We start from the raw sequence: 19,645 nt of genomic DNA, 5'->3' as shown, positions 1-19,645 counted from the left end.
GCTTTATATGTGACCTCAAACTCCCTCCCTTACTTTGCATACAACTCCATCACACTTCATTTGGTTTTGTATATGACCCTGAAGTCCCTTACTTTGCTATATATGTGACCTCAAACTCCCTCCCTTCCTTTGCATACAACTCCATCACACATTTGGTTTTGTATATGACCCTGAAGTCCCTCCCTTACTTTGCTATATATGTGACCTCAAACTCACTCCCTTCCTTTGCATACAACTCCACACTTCATTTGGTTTTGTATTTGACCCTGAAGTCCTGCCCTTACTTTGCTATATATGTGACGTCAAACTCCCTTCCTTCTTTTTGCATACAATTCCATCACACTTCATTTGGTTTTGTATATGACTCTGAAGTCCCACCCTTACTTTGCTATATATGTGATGTCAAACTCCCTTCTTTTGCATACAATTCCATCACACTCCCACCCCTCCTTTCTTTTATAAATAACTTCAAATTCCCTTCCTTCCTTTCTTTCCTTTGTATATGACCCATAATTCCCTTCCATTCCTTTACTATAAATATAACCCTACACTCCCCTCCTTTGCATAGTCCCCCCACACAGCCCTTTTGTTTCCTGTACAGCCCCCAGCCCCTCACAGCCCCGACACTTTGTTTCCTGTCTACTTTACTTAGCATAGAGTCCCACACACTTTGTCCTTTGTTTCCTGTACAGCCCCAAGTCCCCAGACCCTCCCTTACCTTCCTTTCCATACAGCCCCCAGCCCACTTCACACTGCCCCAGGCCCTCCATCACATAAGGTACAGCCTCTTTGGTTCTTGTACAGCCCCCAGCCCCTTCACTTAGCATACAGCCCTCCCTACACTCCCCCAGCCCTCCATCATATAGCATACACCCCCTTTGGTTCCTGCCCAGCTCCCAATGCCTTCCTTTACTTAGCATACAGCCCTGCACACATACAGCAGCAGAACAACAAGAACAGGAAAGCACACACAAACTCAATAGTGCGAATGGGCGTGAGCCAGGCACAGAGGCTCAGCTCCTTGGCCTGGCACGACGTGAAGACCGTCAGCACAAGGACGTAAGCCGATGCGAGGGTGAAGGCACACACACCCATAACCCGAGTCTGCACGCTGAGCCCCGCAAATAAGAGCCGCCATCATACCTGCTCACTCGTCTCTCTACCGTGCTGGAGGATGACGGTCGCGATGGAGAGTCCGCACATGCATGATATGAGGAGTCCGATGATGAGGTAAACAGACGTGACCAGCCAGAAAGCGAACTGATACAGTGTCTGGTCACAAAACTCCCTGGTGTTGCGGTCTGTGTAGTTTGGCTTGTAGATGCGGTACACCCACACACAGCCTGCAAGAATGGGGTGCAGTGAGAGGGAGAAAGAGGGAGCGAGGGAGGGAGAAAAAAACAATAGAACAAAACAAGAGAGGTGAAATAACCTTTAAAAATGCCATATTAACGAATCAATTATCTATTCTGATGAGAGAGAGAGAGAGAGAGAGAGAGAGAGACAGACAGAGACAGAGAGACAGACAGATAGAGAGACAGAGACAGACAGAGAGAGAGAGACAGAGAGAAAGAGTGAAAAAAAAAAAGAAGTATAAATAATAAAAAATAGATGTGCCTGAGAAATAAAAAATACAGATAGCTACATAATATACTATAAACTAATAACTAATAATAACGCTAACAAAAGCAAGCCTCCTGCCACTACCTACCCATCACAAACCAGACCGTGAGGAAAAAGTTGATCGCTCCGCCGAACTGCAGCCTCCGATGCCATGGGATGGGCACGTGGGCCTCCTCGTCCGTCAGGGGGTGGTGGAGGCGCCCCTGTATGCCCAGCAGGTTCTTGGCCACCCCCATGACGCCGCCCACCACCAGGTATACGGGTATGTAGGGCTGGGCCGGGCAGTCGTTCATCTTGAGAGAGCCCACGATTATCATCATCACTGGGATCACTATCGTCACGCTGATCATCACCGTGCATCCGACTGTGGAGGAGGTGGTAGTGGTAGTGGTAGTGGTGGTAGTGGGGAGGGGTGGGGGTCAGTTGTGAGGATGGTGTGGGTCTGACGTTAGGTTAAGTTAGGTTATATTAAGTTGATTCCTGATGTGTTGGTGGTGGTGATGGGGGAGGTGGTGATGGTGATAATGGTAGGTCTCAGGTTACAATCACAGTTAATATTAGGTGTCATTGGGTTAAAGTTGATCCTTGATTGATAATATATTTTCTACATAATTTTTTTCACATGCTTAACCCTTTCCTTGCTAAGCGCTCGCAATGAGACTATCCCCTCAGGCGCGCTCGGGCACCCCAGCATGGGAAGGGGATCTCTTTTAACCGCTGTATCTCAAAAACTATTCATCACATCTATAAAACAAAAACACCATTGGAAAGAGGAGGCCAAGATCTATAAGATTCGGTTATGTAAGCCTCTCCTGCAAATGTACAGGCACGTTCAGGGTTTTTTTTTTTTTGCTGTGAGTGCGACTGGTGCTCGCAGTGAGCTTTTAGCACCACCAGCAAGTGACCCTAGTGCTCGCTCTTTTAACCTCTGTATCTCAAAAACTATTCATCACAGCTAAAAAACAAAATCACCATTGGAAAGAGGAGGCCAAGATCTATACGATTCAGTAATGTAAGCCTCTCCTGTGAATGTACAGGCACGGTCAGGGGGTGTTGCCTGTGAAGACGTACATTTAAACATGCGCGACAGTCAGCCGTAAGGCAACTACCGTAGATTTCTTGATGATGGGGTGCTGGCAGGGCAGTATTGCCAACTGCAAAATTTACAACTATTTGATCAAAATATCAGTCATGTGATAGGTGAAGCTATACAAAAATGTCCCTATATTGGACAACAACATCTGCCAGTTGCTCGTCCGTAGATTTTCTGCGCTGGGCTGATATGATTTTCCACTAAATTTAGTGGAGAACCCACTCAATTGGCAATACTGTGTTGTGAGAAATAGTGTTGGAACACTCTTATGCGTGGAAGATTTGAGTGCGGCTGGAGCTCGCAGTGAGCATTTAGCACCACCAGCAAATACGCCTAACGCTCGCTGCGAGCGTTTTTTAGCAATGAAAGGGTTAAGGGGGTACGGGACACCTGAGGTCATCTAACTAAACTATCGGGTATTGCGACGAAACTAAGTAGGCATCTATGTTGCCTACATTTTGTACGAGCCAGAACAATGTATGTATACTTATATGTATACTCATATGTATACATGTGCGTACACGTGTAGCGACACTTAAAATTACACAGCACCATTAAAACATAGCCAATCACTTTGATTTTTTGTCTGTGAATAGTCTTTAGGTATGCCTAAAGCCCTATGGAAAATATTCTGGAAGTTTCCCATACAGAAAGGCATAATGGTATTTCTTTTATTAAGTTCGTCAAACATCGTGAAAAATCGTGTTTTTTTGTCACTTTTTCCTCTTAATACTCCTATCTCCTTAACCTATCAACAATACCTAATCATAGGTCCCTAGCTACTTGTACGATCAACATTCCCTACACTTTTCACGTAAATCTGATTGATTTTAGATTTTCTGCGATTAAAAAAACACAAAATTTAACCTTTAGCTCAGTCTATTTAAACCCGCGCCAGACATTTAAAATTTGTGAGACAAGGAAAACATTGCTCGGGGATTATTTCTAGATGGCATAAGAACGTTTTTGACACAGTTTTGCAAAATGCTATATTTTGATCAAAACACACACCCCCAGGTGTCGCATACCCCCTTAAGTTACTCCACATAGTTTGCTTCACTTGGCCTGTTCATTTTCTGCCCTAGTAAAGTTATATATTAATCCTCCAATGAATTGTGAGCACCAAAGTTTTTAAAGAACACACCACAAACCCTCAACGCCCAACTCACTGGTGCCAAGGAAGAGGATGATGAGGTTCTTGATGAAGTCCATGATGCCTGTTGAAGTCTTGTGCACCTCTCGGACCCGCCCAAACAGAGAGTCGTAGGTTGGCGGAGGAGCTGTTGAGGGGAAGGAAAGGACAGGGTTATGGAGGAGGGTGACTGGTCATGTGTGCGTGTGTGTGTGTGTGTGTGTGTGTGTGTGTGTGTGTGTGCGTGTGCGTGTGTGTGTGTGTGCTTAGTAACGTCCTAGCCCTACTATTGGCTAAATCACATCTTGGTACTATCATATAAGACTCAGTCACTAATACAAAGAGGTAACATTTCAATACTTTGTGGAGCTGGGTGACTGATTTAGAGGGGTCATGTTACTATACAGCTTAAGTTATATGGTAAGGGCTGGTGTAGTATTTAGTGAGGCTAGACTACTGGTTAAATGAAGCTAGGTTACTATAGCATTATGTCAGGTTAAGTTACTATTTAGAGGGGTTAGATTACCAAAGAAAAGGAAAACAAAAGGAAAAAGAAACCCTGAGTTACAGACGACAGAAAGAATGAGAGTGAAGATACAGGCTAACTCGTGCATTGGGAATTGAAAGAGTGAAGATACAGGATAACTTGTGCATTGGGAAACTAGACAACAGCACAGCGATGAGAGAAAAGCATGAAAGAGTGAAAATACAGGTTAACTCTTGCATCAGAAAGTCGAATAACAACGTATTGCAATAGGAGGTTTGAAGGCATAGGGCCATGAGTGAGGAGTGAAATAATGGATAACTCTTGCAATTGGAAGTTTGAGAGTATTGACGAACTTGAATGTTAAGTTATGTGAAGGGAAGTACAGATGACAGAGAGCATGAAAGAGTGAAGATACAGGCTAACTCTTGCATAAGGAAACAAAACAAAAGCATTATATAAAAAAAAAATAGAGCCAGAAAGAGACAAAAAACATATTACTGAGCAAAAGAGTAAGGATACTGCCTAACTCTTGCATTGGGAAGTGAAAGAGTGAAGATACAGGTTAACTCTTGCATTGGGAAGTGAAAGAGTGAAGATACAGGTTAACTCTTGCATTGGAAAGTGAAAGAGTGAAGATACAGGCTAACTCTTGCATTGGGAAGTGAAAGAGTGAAGATACAGGCTAACTCTTGCATTGGGAAGTGAAAGAGTGAAGATACAGGTTAACTCTTGCATTGGAAAGTGAAGGAGTGAGGATACAGGATAACTCTTGCATTGGGAAGTGAAAGAGTGAAGATACAGGCTAACTCTTGCATTGGGAAGTGAAAGAGTGAAGATACAGGTTAACTCTTGCATTGGGAAGTGAAAGAGTGAAGATACAGGTTAACTCTTGCATTGGAAAGTGAAAGAGTGAAGATACAGGCTAACTCTTGCATTGGGAAGTGAAAGAGTGAAGATACAGGATAACTCTTGCATTGGGAAGTGAAAGAGTGAAGATACAGGCTAACTCTTGCATTAGGAAGTGAAAGAGTGAAGATACAGGCTAACTCTTGCATTGGGAAGTGAAAGAGTGAAGATACAGGATAACTCTTGCATTGGGAAGTGAAAGAGTGAAGATACAGGTTAACTCTTGCATTGGGAAGTGAAAGAGTGAAGATACAGGTTAACTCTAGCATTGGGAAGTGAAAGAGTGAAGATACAGGTTAACTCTTGCATTGGAAAGTGAAAGAGTGAAGATACAGGTTAACTCTTGCATTGGGAAGTGAAAGAGTGAAGATACAGGTTAACTCTTGCATTGGGAAGTGAAAGAGTGAAGATACAGGTTAACTCTTGCATTGGGAAGTGAAAGAGTGAAGATACAGGTTAACTCTTGCATTGGGAAGTGAAAGAGTGAAGATACAGGATAACTCTTGCATTGGGAAGTGAAAGAGTGAAGATACAGGTTAACTCTTGCATCAGAGAGTCGGATAGCAGAACAAGGTAAAAGAGAGCGACAAAAAAAGCTTATTACTGTTTAGGTTGTGGCACTCATCGTAGGAGGGTGGAGGGCCGGGAGGGGACATCATACGCATCCTATTGGGGAGTGCCGAGAAGGGTGGAGGTGGAGTGACAGGCGGCTCCACGGGGAAGCTGTTCTCTGTGGTGGTGACCTGCTGGGGGAGGTGACAGTCAGGGGGTGAAGGGAGAGGGGGAAGGAGGGAAGGGGAGAGATGGTAAGAGAAAGTGAGAGTATGAAGGGAGAAGGTGAGGGAAGGAAAGGAATGGAAGGGAAAGGAAGGAAAGGAAGGGAAGGGAAGGAAGGGAAAGGAAGGGAAGGAAGAGATGGTGAAGGAAGGGATGGTAAGGGAAAGTGAGAGTATGAAGGGAGAAGGTGAGGGAAGGGAAGGGAAAGGAAGGGAAAGAAAGGAAAGGAAAGGAAGGGAAGGGAAGGGAATGAAAGGAAAGGAAGGGAATGAAAGGAAAGGAAAGAGTGAAGATACAGGTAAGGGAAGTGAAAGAGTGAAGATACAGGATAACTCTTGCATTGGGAAGTGAAAGAGTGAAGATACAGGATAACTCTTGCATTGAGAAGTGAAAGAGGAAGGAAAGGAAACTCTGGAAGGGAAGGAAAGGAAGGAAGAGAAGGAAGGAAAGGAAAGGAAGGAAGGGAAGAAGGAAGGGAAGAAAGGGAAGTGAAAGGAAGAGGAAGGGAAGGAAAGAGTGAAGAGGGAAGTGAAAGAGTGAAGATACAGGGAAGGGAAGGAAAGAGTGAAGAGGAAGGGAAGGAAAGAGGGAAGAAAAGGAAGGAAGGGAAAGAGGGAAGGAAGGAAGGAAGGAAAGGAAGGAAGATGGTAAAGGGAAAGTGAGAGAGTGAAGGTAAAGGAAGGGAAGGAAGGGAAGGAAAGGAAGGGAAGAGAAGCGAAAGAAAGGGAAGGGAAGGGAAGGGAAGGAAAGGAAGGGAAAGGAAGGGAAAGGAAGGTAAGGGAAAGTGAGAGTATGAAGGGAAAAGGTGAGGGAAGGGAAGGAAGAGAAAGGAAGGGAAGGGAAGGGAAGGAAGAGAAAGGAAGGGAAGGGAAGGGAAGGGAAGGGAAGGGAAGGGAAGGGAAAGGAAGGGAAGGGAGGGAGAAGGTGAGGGAAAGAAAGGAAAAGGGAGGAAGGGAAGGTTTTAGAATGAAAGAAAGAGAAGGGAAAGTGAGGGTACAAAGGGAGAAGGTGAAAGAAGGGAAGGAAAAGGGAGGAGGGTAAGGTAAGAAAGGATATAAGGTAAGGAAGAGAAGGAATACAAGGGAAGGGAAAGGAAGGGAGGTAAGATATGGTAAGAAATGGAAAGGTAAGGAAGGGAAGGCAAGCGATGGGATGGGATGGGAAGGGAGAAAGGAGGAAAGGGATGGGGTAGGAGGAATAAGAGAGAAGAAGGGAGGGATGGGAGGTGGGAAGGAAGAAGGGAGGAATGGGAAGCAGGGAAGAAGGAAGGGAGGGAGAGAGAAGGAGAGAAGCAAGGGAAGAGAGGAGGAGGTGGATCAGAAATGTCCAAAAATTCTATGTGCTTAAGAAAGACACAGATATTTACAAATGACTTACACTAATTAATTAAAAGTAAGTAATTATAAGATTGTTTACGTGACACAAAGAATTGGGATGTTACTATTGAAAAAGATCTTAATATGTATGAGGTGTGACACGGAGAGGCTTAAACTCTTATTCTTAAACATTTCAGCGCCAAAGCACACATATTTGACAAGGTTTTTGCAGGCATTTTTGGGGCATTTCCAGGGGTAGTTTTATGACCCTGGTGGTAGTTTGACCCTTTTTCTGTACCGTGAACCCACCAAAAAACACCCATGAGAACCCGGCTGATCTTTTCGTCCTTTGAGAACAGTTGGTGTGAGGAATGGAAGGGTCTGAGGGCCACATTCTTAACCTGGTAGCTGCGGGGATCATGTTTCTTTAAGGGCCCCTCCAAGCGAGAAAAATGAGAAAAAATCATCACTCACACAAACCATTTCACAATATATATCAGCGCATTTGTGATCAGTTTGTGCATCATCTATTTTGGGGGGTTTACATCATGGCAAAAATTTGGTTAACATTTCAGCATCCAAGCACACATACTTTACATGGCTTTCGTAGGAGTTTTGGGCATTTACAGGGGTAGTTTTATGACCCTGGTGGTAGTTTGACTCTTCTTCTGTACTGTGAACTCCAAAAACATGCATGAGAACCTGGCTGATCTACTTTTCAGCCTTTGGAAATAGTTGATGTGAGGGGTGGAAGCGTCTGACAATACCAACCTTAAGAAACACGTGCTCACACATACACAAACATACACGCACACTATACAGGGATGGGGTGCACAGGGGCTTACTGCATGGGGAGAAGGTGGTGGCAGGGGTGTGGTGGGTGTGTCGAGGGGCCCAGTGGTGACTGTGGTGGCAGTGGTGGTGGTGGCGGCCTCCCCCGGGGATGTGGCTGCACTGCTACTCCCATCAAGCTCCACCTCCTGTCAAAATGAGCCTCGGGTTACACACTCAAACACACTCACACATAACACACAATGCTTAGAGGCCACCAGCAAGGCACTGTTACCTGTGCACTGGTCTGGCTTATCACACAGGTAAGTTATGTTGTTCAGGTGCAGAGATGAGCAGTAATGTATCTAATAAATACTTAAATATGTATTTAAATATAAATTGTATCTAAATGCTGTATTCATAAATAATTTTTTTATACAGTATTTAGATACAGTATCTAAATACATTTTTAATTATATGTTTAGTATTTCTAAATACATATTTTCAAAATACATTTTCAAGTACATTTGCAAAAAAGCTAACCCAACATATCATCCGAGATAGAGGGCGAACGAGGGTCAGTCACGTCCAGGAAGGCATACAAGCAACCGAGGATCGCACACCGTTCCTGCATTTGTGAGCATTGTATCCGCCATTCCTGTTTTCTTTTTTGCAGCACCCTCCCTTTTTAATCATCTTTCTGGGGGACATTGTTAAAGCACAAAGAATGCACAATGTAGTGCTGAAAACACAAAGATCGCACACCAGAGCACAAATGTAATCGTACACGATTGGATTCGTTCTGTATTGGAGAATGGGATGTTGCATTCCTTATTTTTCTGAGCTCAAAGTAGCAACCCTAACTGAGACGCTATTCCCATTGTTTTCCGTTTTGAGTGCTCTCGTCTTGTGGCGAGCAAAGGGGTTCCACGCTCACGTCTTCAAATTGTACAAAGAGACATGCCAGTCCTCGTCGACAGACCGACTTGATCGGCTAGGCTGATGTTAGCTGATACGAGTCGGTCTGTCGTCATCCTCCTATCCCCTTCATGAGCCATCACCCGGTCATGGACTCTGGTCCCTCCTCAGGACGTACGCACTTGACCCCGACGGATTCCACATAGCCCGTGTCTCCACCCTTAAGGTAATGACAAATATTAAAAAAAAAAAATTATAAACAGGATGCTCGTACACCAAGTCACCGCTCGAAAACCAAGGCATTTTTTTTGTGCTTTTTTGCTTGTAAATCAAAACACTCGTCAACTAAGGCACTCGTAAACCAAGGTACTATTACTGTATTTAAATATATTTCATAGAATTTCTGCCCATCACTGGCTAGATATGCAGGGAAGGCAATACCTTCAAACATACAAAAGGTAGACCAGGGCTGCCACCTGTTCCTAAAAATATGGAATCGTTCCGTATTGGTGTGAAATGTTGCATTCCGTGTCTGTCAGTCAGGGCAGGCAGAGAAATTTTAGAGTTGCCACATGTCCCTTATAATACGGATTTGTTCTGTATTGAAGTGAAATATTACATTTCTTATTTTTCTGAGCTCAAAGTGGCAACTCAGGGATTATTGAAGAGAGGGTAGCCTACTAATTTTGAGATAGTCTGCTTATTTCTGGACAAAATATGATGCTTTTTATTATGGAGATAATATTTTCACCAGAAATCACTAAAAGATTGACTCTTCAATGCCTGAGGTGTAACCGCTGCCGCCCAGCTCCCACCCGTTGCCACCAATCTGCATAGTGGACCACCCTCACCGCCGCACTGTCCTGTTCCGAGCTGCGTAATTCCGCCAGCCCACACCAAACGTCAAATAAATTTAAACTACCCTAACCTAGCTTAACTTAACGTAACCTACCTAACGGGGGGTTTGAGGATTATTCACGAGAGGGTAGCCTGCTAATTTCAGGACGCTGACTGCTTATTTCTGGACAAAATATAATGCTGTTTATTATGAAGATAGTATTTATTTTCAGAAATCACTAAATGATTGACTTTTCAATGTCTGTTGTGCACCCACCACTGCAGCCCCAAAATTGCTTGCAGAAGTTCAACTTGCCCATCGAGTAAGAAGAAATCGTGAGACCAGCATGGGAAAATACACCCCTTGTGACATAAACACGCCTGTCCGCTTGTCAAAACCTTGTCGTCCATGCTAGAAGTGTTGTAATAACCATCACACCGTGCCCTAAATGAGCACCCGCTAGGAGCCGCAATACTTAAGATTTACCGGTAATTATTGAGAATCACTACGCGCCTCCAAAATACGATATTACGCCTCCGTATTTTTTTTTTTTTTTTTTTTTTTTTTTTTTTTAGGTTGTTGCCTATTCCGCCGGTAGGCATCTTCCCGGTGGGGCCAGGTGGTCGGACCAAGGCTTCTTCCCGGTGGGGCCTGATGGTCGGCCCAAGGCTTCTTCCCAGTGGGGCCTGATGGCCGACCCAGCCCGTTCTGGGGCAGGCGAGTGTTTATAGTGGCGCCATCTTGCATTGGCTCATGCTGCCCCCCGGAACTCGTTCTTGATTCGCTTGGACGGCTTCCTCTAGAGTCCGGGTTGATGGGTGGTCTTCAGGACAGCATGTGGGTAGTTTTAAGCCACTCGGCAGTGACTGAAAAATCCGAGTGGTAGCGTGGGGATTCGAACTCGCGTCGTCCATCACGCGGTGAATGTGGGCCCAGTACGCTACCAGTTCGGCCACCGCCTACCGAAATACATGTGCCGTAACCATAATATGAAGGCGGAAAAAATTAAAAGTAAAGAAAAAGTGGTAAAGGTAGTGAAAAGGCATATGATACATATGCACGCCGCTTTGTTTTGATGGTGGCCATTGGGAAGTGAGCAGTGTTGCCAACGATCTGGTTAGCCACGGTACACTAGGTTAGCGATGGTACGCTTAGTTAGCCATTAGCCCACGCATGTGAGACCAGGTCCACCACGCGTGGTTATTTATTATTATTTTTTTTTTAGAACACGCACCTTTACCTAATACTATAGCCGGCCCAAACCTTCACAAAACCCTTTGAGTAAAGGTGCGTGTTCTAAAAAAAAAAAATAACCACGCATGGTGGACCTGGTCTCACATGCGAGGGCTAATGGCTAACCAAACGTACCATCGCTAACCTAGCATACCTTCGCTAACCGGATCGTTGGCAACACTGCTCACTTCCCAATGGCCGCCACCAAAACAAAGCGCGCGTAGGTATATGTCTTTTCACTACCTTTACCACTTTTTCTTTACTTTTAAGTTTTTCCGCCTTCATATTATAGTTACGGGACATGTATTTCTTCTTCTTGGGTCATCCCTTAAGTATAATATGGAGGCGTAATATCGTATTTTGAAGGCGTGTAGTGATTCTCAATAATTACCGATGGTTAAGATTCGTTTTAGGTCCGTGCCAGTATCTCATTACCTACTTTATGAAACATCAGTATCTCTTCATATATCTTTTCTACAAACCTTCAACAGTCATGGAAACGCTTTGAAAATCCAATTCAAGGACTTTTTTTTACTCTTGAAAATAGGGAATAATGTTTACGAAAGTGCGTCACCTCCTCAGGCGACGGCCGCGGCGACGCTGCAGCTGGTGTTGCGAGAAATACCTCCTCGCTGAAATAAGTCACATATACATGTGGGGGGGGGGTCCAGGGGGTGCCCCCCCTGGTTAGAAGGGGGGGTCGAGGGGAGTGCAGCCCCCCCGTTAGTAGGTTGTAAAGTTCGGTTGGAGTAGTTTAAATATGCTCCCCGACCCTAAACCCTCTGGGAGCTATTTTACGGCTGGGGCGGCTGCAGCGTCGCCGCGGCCGCCGCCAGAGGAGGCGACGCCCTTTCATAAACATTATCCCCTATTTTCAAGAGTAAAAAAAAGTCTTTGAATTGGATTTTCAAAGTGTTTCCATGACTGTTGAAGGTTTGTAGAAAAGATATATGAAGAGATTGTGATGTTTCATTAAGTAAATTATGATATACTGGCACGGACCTAAAACGAATCTTTACCATTACCGATTTACCCTGTTTCCTGTAAGTCATATGTTAGTGCACTGCATTCAGGGGCCAAAAAAGAATCCATGTTGTAAAATTATCTTCGCAAGAGGTGGCCGCCCTCTCGTCACATTACCCGCCCACTGGCCTGGCCTGTCACGGTGCCGGGCGCTGTGTTGGGGGAGGGGCGCCGCGTACCTGTGGGGGGGTGCAGAGGCCGTCCCTCTCCACCGTGCCCATGGCGGCGAGGCCTCCTGCAGGACGGGGCGGCAGCGGCACCACTGCCCGCTGCCGAAGCAGGGACGGGGCGTGGCGTTGCGGGGGCGTGGGTCTTGTGGCGCCGCCCCTCACCTCTGGCACGAGGCTGACAGGCGGTGGTGTCACAGGGCAGCGGTCAGCGCGGCGCCATTACCAGGGCGAGGCGAGGCGTGTTGTCACTGTGCTGCCTCCTCTTCTTCTTCTTGTGGCTCATGCTCTTCTTGTTCTTGTTTTTCATCTTCATTTTCTTCTTCTTTTTCATTTGACCTCTTCTGCTTCGTATTTTTGCATCTTTTCCTTTGTTTCTTTTTCGCTTTCTCGTTCTTTTCTCGTTTTATATTATTATTACTATTTTTTTTTTTTTTTCGTTTGGGATACCCCAACGGAGGAAGGCGGATGTTTTCTTCTTTCTGGTCGTGGTCTTCCTCTTCTTCTTTTTTTGATTGATTGATTGATAGTGTTCCGCTTGGTACACTCCTATACTTCACTACGCACACTTATAATTAGTTACTTCACTGCGTACACTTATACATACTGATGAAAGAATGAATGTTGGGCTTCATTAAAAGAAACTTTTTTTTTTATTCAAGAATAAAGATGTGTAATACTTCCACTCTACAATAGTTTAGTCAGACCCCACTTGGAATATGCGGTACAGTTTTGGTCTCCTCACCATGCAAAGGACATTGCTAAATTAGAAGGTGTTCAGCGTCGGGCAACAAAAATGATCCCTTCCTTGCGCAACTTAAATCTTACGAAGAAATAAAGGCTTTCCACCCTTAACATGTTCTCTCTTGAGAAACGTCGCCTCCGAGGAAAATTGATCGACTGTTTTAAAATACTTAATGGTTTCACGAATGTAGACAGAACAAAATTGTTTATGATCGATGACACGTTGCGAACGAGGAATACAAACAATGGCGTAAAACTCAAATGTAGACAAGTAAATTCAGACTGCGCCAAATTTTTCTTCACCAACGTTGTAGTGCGAGAATGGATAAGCTCCCACCGTACGTCAGTGGTCCAGTGCAACACGATTGACTCCTTCAAAAACAATTAAGCTCGACCGTCATGCACGTACTTCCTTCAACTTAATATTAACGAGTTGAAATGCAGCGTTTTAATTGGAGCCTTCTGATTAATGCAAAATCACTTAGGTCTATAAGGACAGACCACCTAGTCTGGACCATGGGGTCTGTACGTGTGGTCTGATTTTCTATGTAAATCTATGTAAACTCTTGCATAAGGGATTTGGACAGCAGAGCGATGAAAGAGTGAAGATGCTGATGTGGTGCTACTGCAACGGCTTCCCTACACAGACTTTTAATTGCTTTTCTATACTTTCTTTTCCTTTGTTTTCTTCACTTTAGCTACTGTCCTTTTGTTTGTCCACTATTACACAACATAAACATAAGTCGTGGTCGTGTTCTTCCTCTTCCTCCTTAGTTACTTCACTGCGTACACTTACATACTGATGAAAGAATGAAGATGCATGGTTAACTCTTGCACAAGGGATTGGGACAGCGCAGAGGGATGAAAGAGTGAAGATATGCTGATATGGTGCTTCCCTACACAGATTTTGCTTTCCTATATTCTTTTCCTCTGTTTTCTCCACTTTAGCTTACTGTCCTATTGTTTGTTCATTATTACACAACATAAACACAAGACAAACACACATACAGACACATTCCCGTTGCCATGACAACATAAATATAAACAAACATGGCCAAATTTTGACAGTCGCCTCCCTCCATCACGCTATTTTTGCCTCTCACGCGCCACAGAAAAGCCACAGGGAGATAAAAATAGACGAGAAGAGACATATTACCAAGAGACATGTTATGGAAGCCCTGAAATAGGTGGAAAGTGTGCGTAGGCGGTGAAAACAGTGGTGGAAATAGTGTGTGTGTGTGTGTGTGTGTGTGGAGGTCAGGCTACGTGTGTGACTGTGTGTGTGTGTGTGTGTGTGTGTGTGTGTGTATAGACTGCCGTGTGCGTGTATGTAGACTTTTGTGTGTGTGTGTGTGTGTGTGTGTGTGTGTGTGTGTGTGTGTGTGTGTTTACTTATAAGGACTTCATCTTCCTCCTCCTCCTCTTCCTCTTCCTCCTCCTTTCCTCCTTCCTTTCATTCTCTCTCTCTTACTTTCTCTTTCTTTCTTTTTTCATACTTCCTTCCATCTGCTGTGTGTGTATGTAGACTCCTGTGTGTGTAGGCCCGGCTATGTGGGTGACTGAATGTGTTCGTATTTATAAACTGGTGTGTGCGTGTATGTAGACCCCTGTGTGTGTGTGTGTGTGTGTGCAGCCATGGCGAGCACACAGGCGGACAAGAATGGGCTGTACCAGATGCGCCCCGACCTCAAGGACAAGTGAGTATAACATGTTGATGACTTGTATGGTCTTAAGAGCTTAGTTTTGAAGGATTCTAGACTTAATAGGTTAGTAGGTTAGTCATAATAGGTCTTAATTGGCTAGTAGGTTAATAGGTTAGGTCTTAATTGGTTAGTAGGTAAATAGGTTAGTTTTGAATTATTCCAGACTTCATTTTTTTCTGATAATTTTTTTAATGTGTGAAGGGAGGTGAGGGAGGGAGGGAAAGTAAGATAAGGTGGGAGAAGGTGAGGGATGGGAAGGAAAAGGAAAGGAGGGACGGTAAGGTAAGGTGAAGTAAGGAGGGGAAGAGATGCAAGGTAAGATAAGGTGAGGAAGAGAAGGAAGAGAAGGTAAGGAATGGAAAGATAAGGTTAAATTTGTATTACTCCAGACGCTAATTTTTTTGTGATAAATGTTAATGTACAAGTATTATCACTGAGTTAAATTAAGTACTCACTGTATGTTCTGGTAACTTGTTCACAAATACATAAATAAATTAGACAAAGAAGAGATTATGGGAAGATTTATTGATGTTACGATGATGATGAAATACTTAACAAATACCTCAGTGCTGTGTCTCAGTGTTGTGCTGCCTTGGTGTCCTACGTTCAGGTTCCGTCCGAGTGTTGTCAGGGAGGTGATCTACAACACACTGGCGGAGAAGTTGACGGGGTTTGTGTACAACCCCGATTCTGCCGAGGAGATGGCCACTGGGATCTCCCGAGTGCTGCTGGACAAGCTAAAAGGTGTGTGTGTGTTTGTCAAGGTTGTTTCGGGAGGTGCCTTGAAGTGGAAAGATGGAGAAAAAGCCCTCTTCATCCTCCTCCTCCTCCTCCTTCTCATTCTCTTCCTTCCTGTGTACATGTGTGTGTGTGAGGGTCAGGTAAATTTGGAGGCATATGCTATAACTATGTGTGGTCATGGTGTGTGTTTGCTAAAAGATTATTAATAGGTTGTGTGTGTGTGTATTTACGTAGTTGTAGTGTACAGGGCCTGAGACACAGGTTGGCATTGTTAGACCTTTCCGCCCCTCACCAACTATTTCCAAAGGCCGAAAATGAGAATAGTCTGGTTCTAATGACTGTTTCTTTGTGTTCGTGGTACAGACGCAGGGCCAAACTACCACCAGGGTCAGAAAATCTCCATATTCACTGGTTTATTTTTTTACAGAGATGAACTTTCCGCGCTACAAGTACGTGGTGAGTGTGGTGATCGGTGAGCTGCGAGGGGAGGGCGTAAAGGTGGGCGCGCGCTGCCTCTGGGATGCCGACACCGACAACTACTCCTCCAACATGTTCTTAGCGGTGTGTTTTATATTTGTATGTGGTTGAGCCAAGACTGTTTATACTGTGTCTGTTTACTCATTCCTGTATTATTTCATTTCTCTTCACACCTTCAGGAAACCTTCTTCTGCACCGCCACAGTCTTTGCCACCTACTACTACTGAGCCACCAGCCACACACGCCCCTGCTGCTGCTGTCTCCGCACTAGGGTCATGAGGCCATAGCAAAATAACTGTTAAGACTGAAAGTGAAGAATGAGAAAACTAGTCAAGCTCAGGAAATGGGAGTTGAGTGTTATGTGTGATTGTTCCTGGTGCTCAGAAGTCAGACTATGGTGGTATTTGGGTCTGTAATTCCCTACCATTAAGAATTCAGACAATGGTGTGCTTGTTGTGGATGTCATTATAGTTTTTTTTGTTGTTTTGAGTGTCAAGAATTCACTCACTCGGTGTTTTCAGAGCCCAGAAATTCATATTATTTCTTTTTCTCTGTATATATTCAAAGCAATTTATTTTTTCCGTATATCTGTCTATAGTATGTGTGGTGTTTCAGATCCCAGGAATTCAGATTGATCCATTTTTTGTTATATTTTCAGATTAATTTATTTTCTGTATTAATTGTTTATAGTGTATGAGAAGGTATGCCTCTCATGTACCTTTGTTGTATATATTCAGATTAATTTTATTTCTCTTGTTTATTTGTTTTAAGTGTGTGTGAAGGTATGTCTCGGTGGTGGGTACCTTCATTGCAGCGATGGTCAGTATTTTTCTTTGCCTTCGTGATGAAACTCAGGTGTAGAAAATAATATCCATTGTACTTATGTTGCTTTATGCTAGTCTGTTTACTTAGTCAGGTATTATTTATTTCTCCTTTTCTTTCCTTTTGATCTCTTTTTGTAGCATTCGTGGGACACTCTTGTATTTCTTCTTTCTCTCTTTCTCTACTTTCCTTTCTATTTCACCCTTTGTGCTAATTGTGGGACAGTCTTGTATTTCTTCTTTCTCTTTTTCTCTACTTTCCTTTCTATTTCATCCTTTGTGTTAATTGTGGGACAGTCTTGTATTTCTTCTTTCTCTTTTTCTATACTTTCCTTTCTATTTCATCCTTTGTGTTAATTGTGGGACAGTCTTGTATTTCTTCTTTCTCTTTTTCTCTGCTTTCTTTCTTCCTTATTTATTTACTTCTTGCATTTCCTTTCCATTTCATCTTTTTTATCATGGGTGGGAGTCTTATGTTATTTTTTCCTCTTTTCTTTTCCTCCCATTTCATCTTTTGTATCATTTGCAGGACAGCCTTGTATTACTTCTTCCTCTTTTCTATACTTTCCTTTCCGTATCATCTTTCGTATCATGTGTGGGACAGTGTGTGGGTTATTTCTTCCTCTTTCTCTTTTCTTTCCTTTCCATTTCGTCTCTTTCTCTCATGTACATTGGCTGTGTCTTATTCCAGTGCATGACAAAACCAGAGCTCATAATTAGGTTACAAACACATTATCCTGGTATCTTTATCTCTTTGTATCATATCTACTACTGTGTCCTATTCCAGTGCATAAGAATCACAGAGCTCATATTAGGTTACAAACACATTATCCTGGTATCTTTATCTCTTTGTATCATATCTACTACTGTGTCCTATTCCAGTGCATAAGAATCACAAGGCTCATATTAGGTTACACACACATTATCCGGATATCTTAGTATTTTAATCTGTGTATCATATCTGCTACTGCGTCCTATTCCAGTGCATAAGAATCACAGAGCTCATATTAGGTTACACACACATTATCCTGGTATCTTAGTATCTCTTAAATTTTGTATCATATCTATTAGTGTCTTATTCCAGCGCATGATAAACACAAGCTCATGTTAGGTTACACACATTCTCTTAGTAAATTTAGTATGTTTTCAACTAAATAAGAATGCAATTAGTCATATTTTCTTAACTAATGATAGTATTGTCCGATTCATGTAACGACGGACGTCTGTTTTATTTTCCTTTGTTTATTTTTCTTTCCTTTCCTTTCTGTTCTATTTCGTCTCCTTTCCTTTGTTTATTTTTTTCCTTTCCTTTCTATTCCATTTCTTCTCCTTTCCTTTGCTTTATTTTCCTTTTCCTTTCCTTTCCTTTGTTCCGTTTCATCTCATTTTTTTTCATTTTCCTCTCCTTCCCGTTTCATTTTCCTTTCCGTTCTGTTTCAATTCCCTTTATTTCCTTTGTTATGGGTAAAAAGAATGGTTTCTGGTCACTGAAATGGACTACAGTAATGAGTTATTGGTGATATGATGTCCAGATCTGTAGCTTTGTTTTCAAGAGTACTGTTGTGTTAAGTTATTTAGAGGTGATGGCAGCTGTCGTCCTCTGCATGTCCCGGTTTATTCTTCTGAGTGGCAGACTCCCGGCAGTTTTGTTTTTTTCAATAGAATGAGTTGTTATGTTTGGACTACCTCCATATCATGTTTGAGGCATGCAGAGTAGGGGCATAAGGGACAGAGGTAGTATTTCTCAGTTTGCACTGGGAAAGACAGGCTACACATCACAGGAGGAACAAGACACAAGTTACAAGGGAAAAGCGACCTTGTATTTAGTGTACCAAGGGTTGATTTTCCATTGCAACGTATATCTTGTTCAAAGGATGTATGACTTATCTTTACTAGTACAAACATGAATAAACTGGCTCTATCCCTTTGTTAGTTAGTCCTTTATGCCCCTTCTCAGGACACCTCATTTGATGTTACCTGGTGTTCCTTTTTCTTGCTAGTCTGGAGGTGAGGTTTGGTAACTTCACACCACACCACACCATGAGAGCACTGCACAGAAGTCATTAACCCGTGGGCTTCAGCTATTGGAAAGCCGAGAAGTGGCCGTGAAACGACAAAATTACACTGCATTTTGAGATTAAGAAAAGAGCATGGAACGTACATCAGAGTACTCCTCTCACAACCATAAAGCCGTTAAAAATATTTACTTTTACTCAAACCCCATTCTTTCTGGGTGGTGTTTGTTACAAAATAAACAGTCTCGTGATGCGTGGCATCTAGCCGAGTTGCTTTTTGTCTACTACAGAGAATTTGACAAGTGATTACTGTATGGATAGCTAGTTCAGTATGCCATGACCTTACAGCACCACCTATGACAAAAAAGCCCACCTCAAGATCACTCACCCACCATAAATGACCTAGGGCATTAGTGGTGGGTTGCGCTATGCCACCACCGCCTACAATTAGCTTGAATTAGGTGTTTTATGGCGAGCCCTTTTTAGGGTTCGCCGTACCACAGCCACGACTTGTGAAAGCCCTAAAAAGGGTCTGCCGACGTTCTCGGGTTAAAGGCTCACACACGACTACCGTCGGCCATGTCCTGACCTGTGTAGTCCCATGGTGCTGGTGGCTGTGGTGTGGGGTTCCTTCCTTTGTCTATCATCTGTGTGGAGGCAGGAATGTGACAAGCTGAGTGTGTGACAGACTGAATGTGTGACAGGTTGAATGTGTGACAGGCTGCCAACAATCAGTGAGGAGTAAGCACAAAGCTGGGAGAGTAACATTTGCCAGAGCAGTGTTGCCATTCCCAAACCAGTCATTTAGGTTTAGCGAAGTTATCGGTTAAACAATAAACTTTTGCACCCATATATTTAGT

The 19,645-nt window shown here is 43.4% G+C and overlaps 2 protein-coding genes and 1 long non-coding RNA gene across 15 annotated transcripts; 2 read left to right on the top strand and 1 right to left on the bottom strand.

Annotated features, from left to right (window-relative positions):
• Nucleotides 1–347: 347 nt before the first annotated feature.
• On the bottom strand, nt 348–12,589 carry LOC126993241 (uncharacterized). 2 transcript variants are annotated; one of them, XM_050852142.1, is made up of 6 exons: nt 12,297–12,589; nt 8,180–8,314; nt 5,846–5,987; nt 3,886–3,996; nt 1,712–1,987; nt 348–1,343 (listed from the first exon to the last, which is right to left on the bottom strand). In XM_050852142.1, exons 1-6 carry the CDS (start codon nt 12,336–12,338, stop codon nt 1,138–1,140), a joined length of 912 nt encoding a protein of 303 aa, XP_050708099.1. In that variant the 5' UTR covers nt 12,339–12,589; the 3' UTR covers nt 348–1,137. The 2 variants fall into 2 exon arrangements, with proteins under 2 accessions (XP_050708099.1, XP_050708103.1); XM_050852146.1 differs by having other exon boundaries at nt 350–1,343; nt 5,846–5,984; nt 12,297–12,585.
• Nucleotides 4,052–6,406, top strand: LOC126993254 (uncharacterized). Of its 9 annotated transcripts, none has more exons than XR_007747552.1 (6): nt 4,052–4,936; nt 4,977–5,056; nt 5,137–5,216; nt 5,377–5,496; nt 5,577–5,776; nt 6,346–6,406. It is a non-coding gene; the product is annotated as an uncharacterized LOC126993254 (long non-coding RNA). The 9 variants fall into 9 exon arrangements; XR_007747549.1 differs by having other exon boundaries at nt 5,097–5,216; XR_007747556.1 differs by lacking the exon at nt 4,977–5,056.
• A 1,463-nt stretch (nt 12,590–14,052) lies between the features above and the next one.
• LOC126993240 (dynein light chain Tctex-type protein 2B-like) lies at nt 14,053–19,637 on the top strand. Of its 4 annotated transcripts, none has more exons than XR_007747539.1 (5): nt 14,053–14,725; nt 15,342–15,475; nt 15,900–16,033; nt 16,129–17,585; nt 17,782–19,637. XR_007747539.1 is itself a non-coding variant. In XM_050852112.1 (4 exons), exons 1-4 carry the CDS (start codon nt 14,664–14,666, stop codon nt 16,174–16,176), a joined length of 378 nt encoding a protein of 125 aa, XP_050708069.1. In that variant the 5' UTR covers nt 14,053–14,663; the 3' UTR covers nt 16,177–19,637. The 4 variants fall into 4 exon arrangements, 1 of the variants encoding a protein (XP_050708069.1); XR_007747537.1 differs by having other exon boundaries at nt 17,681–19,637; XR_007747538.1 differs by having other exon boundaries at nt 16,129–17,680.
• The last annotated feature ends 8 nt before the right edge of the window (nt 19,638–19,645 follow it).

Source organism: Eriocheir sinensis, chromosome 7 (assembly GCF_024679095.1).
Source record: "Eriocheir sinensis breed Jianghai 21 chromosome 7, ASM2467909v1, whole genome shotgun sequence".
Classification (NCBI taxonomy): Eukaryota; Metazoa; Arthropoda; class Malacostraca; order Decapoda; family Varunidae; genus Eriocheir; species Eriocheir sinensis.
The sequence above is the reverse complement of the archived record's forward strand: the minus strand, read 5'-3'. Positions and strand labels throughout refer to the sequence as shown.